Source organism: Tachysurus fulvidraco, chromosome 12 (genome assembly GCF_022655615.1).
Source record: "Tachysurus fulvidraco isolate hzauxx_2018 chromosome 12, HZAU_PFXX_2.0, whole genome shotgun sequence".
Lineage (NCBI taxonomy): Eukaryota > Metazoa > Chordata > Actinopteri > Siluriformes > Bagridae > Tachysurus > Tachysurus fulvidraco.
Window position 1 is genome coordinate 27,759,663 of NC_062529.1, and position 3,361 is coordinate 27,763,023.

General features: G+C 35.0%; 1 protein-coding gene across 1 annotated transcript; it reads left to right on the plus strand.

The window, feature by feature from the left end:
• Nucleotides 1-1,209: 1,209 nt before the first annotated feature.
• Nucleotides 1,210-2,996, plus strand: LOC125145988. The gene is made up of 4 exons (XM_047821204.1): nucleotides 1,210-1,344; nucleotides 1,546-1,662; nucleotides 2,292-2,342; nucleotides 2,576-2,996. The coding sequence occupies exons 1-4, from the start codon at nucleotides 1,292-1,294 to the stop codon at nucleotides 2,979-2,981; spliced, it is 627 nt and encodes a 208-aa protein (XP_047677160.1). The 5' UTR covers nucleotides 1,210-1,291; the 3' UTR covers nucleotides 2,982-2,996.
• Nucleotides 2,997-3,361: the final 365 nt, after the last annotated feature.

Sequence of the window (3,361 nt, forward strand, 5' to 3'; positions counted from 1 at the left end):
CTCTTTAGGTTGCTAAGCCCTTCCGAGAGTTTTTTTGGTTATAAAATAAAACAAAAATAGTTCTAAATGGTTATATTAGGGTAAACGTATCTATTAAGCTCACCAAAGCTCCTTCAAGATATTCTGTTGAGTTCAAGTCACATGTTTCATTAGGAAAAGTTATGTTAAAATAAAATATTAATCTCTCAGACAATAATATGTAACTCTATTGCAAAATAATAAAGCATTTAAATTAAAATACAATTCATTAAACTAAAAGACTGGATGTGCTTAATGGGTACATTTCTGTTCCCTTTAAGAACACACCTATTAAAATTAAGATCACCAAAAAAAAAAATCTTGCTTCTTTTAAACCTTTTGAGGTTTGTTAAAGTTTTATTTGGAGGTGCAAAGTGTCAATAGTAAAAACTAAATCACTGCAGTAAAGCCACATGCTGATAAAATTGCTAAAATATTCAGTCAATCAATTATTCAGTCATAGTGAAGTGCCAACATATTGCATCACAGATTAATAATAAACTAACCCTATTAAACTATATTAAATAAAACATTTCATTTATCTGATTTGTCCAATAACCTTAAAAACAAGCTTAATTATAAAGGCCTATTAAGTAACCTATTATGTACATTTATTTATATTCTATTAGTCACTTTTTGTAGAGACTCTCAATCACTTGGTAGTTCTTCGTGTAGAAAGATCCTGCACCTTCTAGTTCTGCCTCACACAGGCAGGGTATCTTCACTTTTCTCTCTCACAGGCAGGGTTGTTGCCCTCTGAAGCACAAGCCTGCATGGGAATTATGTATTGTGAACTGAACTGGCAACATTTATGTCTTTTATGTTGAGAAAGTTGGATCACGGATTATTTCCGCATTCAACACAATCTGGGACATGGAAGCTAAATGTAAAATACACTGTCATTGTATGTGTGTGTGTGTGTGTGTGTGTGTGTGTGTGTGTGTGTGTGTGTGTGTGTTGTGTGTGTGTGTGAGTCTCACTCTTTATCTCGTGTTTACAACACTTATTCACTGGATAATACAAGGTGCACATTCAACCATTTTAACTCTCCAACATTTCTAGTGCAATAACCAGCTCACCCACTGTGCTACATAAACAAAGAATGTCTTTTAATTAAATCAGAGTGCATTTTTTAAGTATAAAGATATAAAAATGCATGTAATAATTTAATTGCACATTTGTTTGTGTGTTTTCTAGGAGTGTGATCCATTCCATCAGAAGAGATCAGACTCTTCAGGACTCAGCTGTGTGTAAACTTTACTAATATATAAAGATGAAGACTCCTGATCTGGACACAGATAATGTTTCTACACCATCAAACAACTGGTAATCTACAACATCCTTGTGTTCTAGTCATTAAATATTCACATCTAAATTACTTAATAAGAACATATGAAAATAATAATTTGACCAAAGGTTCTAATATTAAATATAAGTCACTACTTTGTTCATTGTAAGTAAAATTATGTCCTTATTATATATGAGTTTTTTATAAATGACTAAAGGACTGTGTATAATGTTGTACAGTAAACTCCAGAGAAAGAGATCAGAATCACCAACACACAGCTGTATCTCCATGAAGAGTGATGAGTCTATGGATCATCCTCTGAAGTTTAAAGATGGAGCATCATCACTTCTACACAGGTAACGTCTCCTCACTGTTAATGTCACTGCTAAAGTCACATTTAAAGGGAAGTTTAACTACATAAACAGGGCAAAATAAATACTGAAACACTGATTATGATCTATAATGAAGCCCGTGTCTAAATTCAGTAATTAAATTCTTAATATTGAAGTCTATTTATTGGGAACTTATTAATTTTATATATATATATATATATATATATATATATATGTATATATATATATATATATATATATATATATATATATATATATATATAAAACATGAGGTCCAGTTACCAGCATGACACTAAACAGTAGTAGTATTGGTGACTGTGGAGTCTTTTAAAAAAATGGAGTCTTTTAAAAAATGAGTATCTGTACTTCTACTTCAGTAAAGGATGTGTGTACTTTTGCCACCTCTGATTTGTATCTGTTTAGAACACATTACCTGTTCATTCAGGCTGATGGATTCAGTCACATCCCTAACAGACACAGAAATAAACCTAGAATAACTAGAGTTAAAATAAGACCAGAGATTTTTCTGCAGTTTCATAATGTTCCATAGTCATGTGGTATTAAGTACAGAGAAAACTACCACTACTGTAGTGTGAACTGATGAAATGATCAACTACAATTTACATTCACAGTGATCTACAGAAGACAGGAAACAGAACAGAAATGAAGATCACAGATACAGGGTAAGATCAAAACCAACATGACTGTGACACTGACACACTGATATTATAAACCTCTCTGCTGTTATTAACTACAGAGGGATTAGGTTATAGAAAACATACAGTAGATGAAGGGAAACACATAGTGAGAACATTATAAAGACCTATCTGTTTTGACCAGTCAGAAAATAGTGATCTTGAAGTCTAATCATTGAAGTCCATGTCTCACAACATCTCCCTGCTTCTCCATATCACAGGTACGACCCAGAATCTGCTGGTGGAAATGAATTCCAGAAAAAGTTCAAATTAAATCTGATGAAGAAGTTTCAGTGTTTGAATGGAGTGATAATAAACCTGGGAACCCAAACACTCCTGAATGAGATCTACACAGAGCTCTACATCACAGAGGGAGACAGTGGACAAGTCAATAATGAACATGAGGTGAGACAGATGGAGGCAGCATCCAGGAGAAGAACAACAGAGGAAACACCAATCAAATGTAATGACATCTTTAAGCCTTTATCTGAACAAGACAAACCCATCAGAACTGTGCTGACAAATACATCATCTAAACAAGACAAACCCATCAGAACTGTGCTGACAAAGGGAGTCGCTGGCATCGGAAAAACCGTCTGTGCAGAAGTTCATTGTGGACTGGGCTGAAGGGAAAGTAAATCAGGACGTCCGCCTCATATTTCCACTTCCTTTCAGAGAGCTGAACTTGATGAAGGACCAGAAACTGAGTCTGATGGAGCTCCTTCATGTGTTTTTTAAGGAAACAAAAGAAACAGAAATGTCCAGTTTGGAAAAGGTTCTGTTCATTTTTGACGGATTGGACGAGTGTCGTTTTCCTCTAGATTTCCAGAACACAGTGAGAGTGTGTGATGTAACTGAATCAGCATCAGTGCCTGTGCTGCTGATAAACCTGATCAAAGGGAATCTGCTTCCCTCTGCTCTCATCTGGATCACCTCCAGACCTGCAGCAGCTGATCAAATCCCCTCTGAGTGTGTGGATCGAGTCACAGAGGTACGAGGGTTCAATG

Bases quoted from the DNA above. Each gene is read 5' to 3' on its own strand.
- LOC125145988 (XM_047821204.1), top strand. From the start codon at position 1,292: ATGAAGACTCCTGATCTGGACACAGATAATGTTTCTACACCATCAAAC. The intron at 1,345-1,545 runs GTAATCTACAAC...AATGTTGTACAG, and splicing joins TCTACACCATCAAACAACTG to TAAACTCCAGAGAAAGAGAT. The intron at 2,343-2,575 runs GTAAGATCAAAA...TCCATATCACAG, and splicing joins ATGAAGATCACAGATACAGG to GTACGACCCAGAATCTGCTG.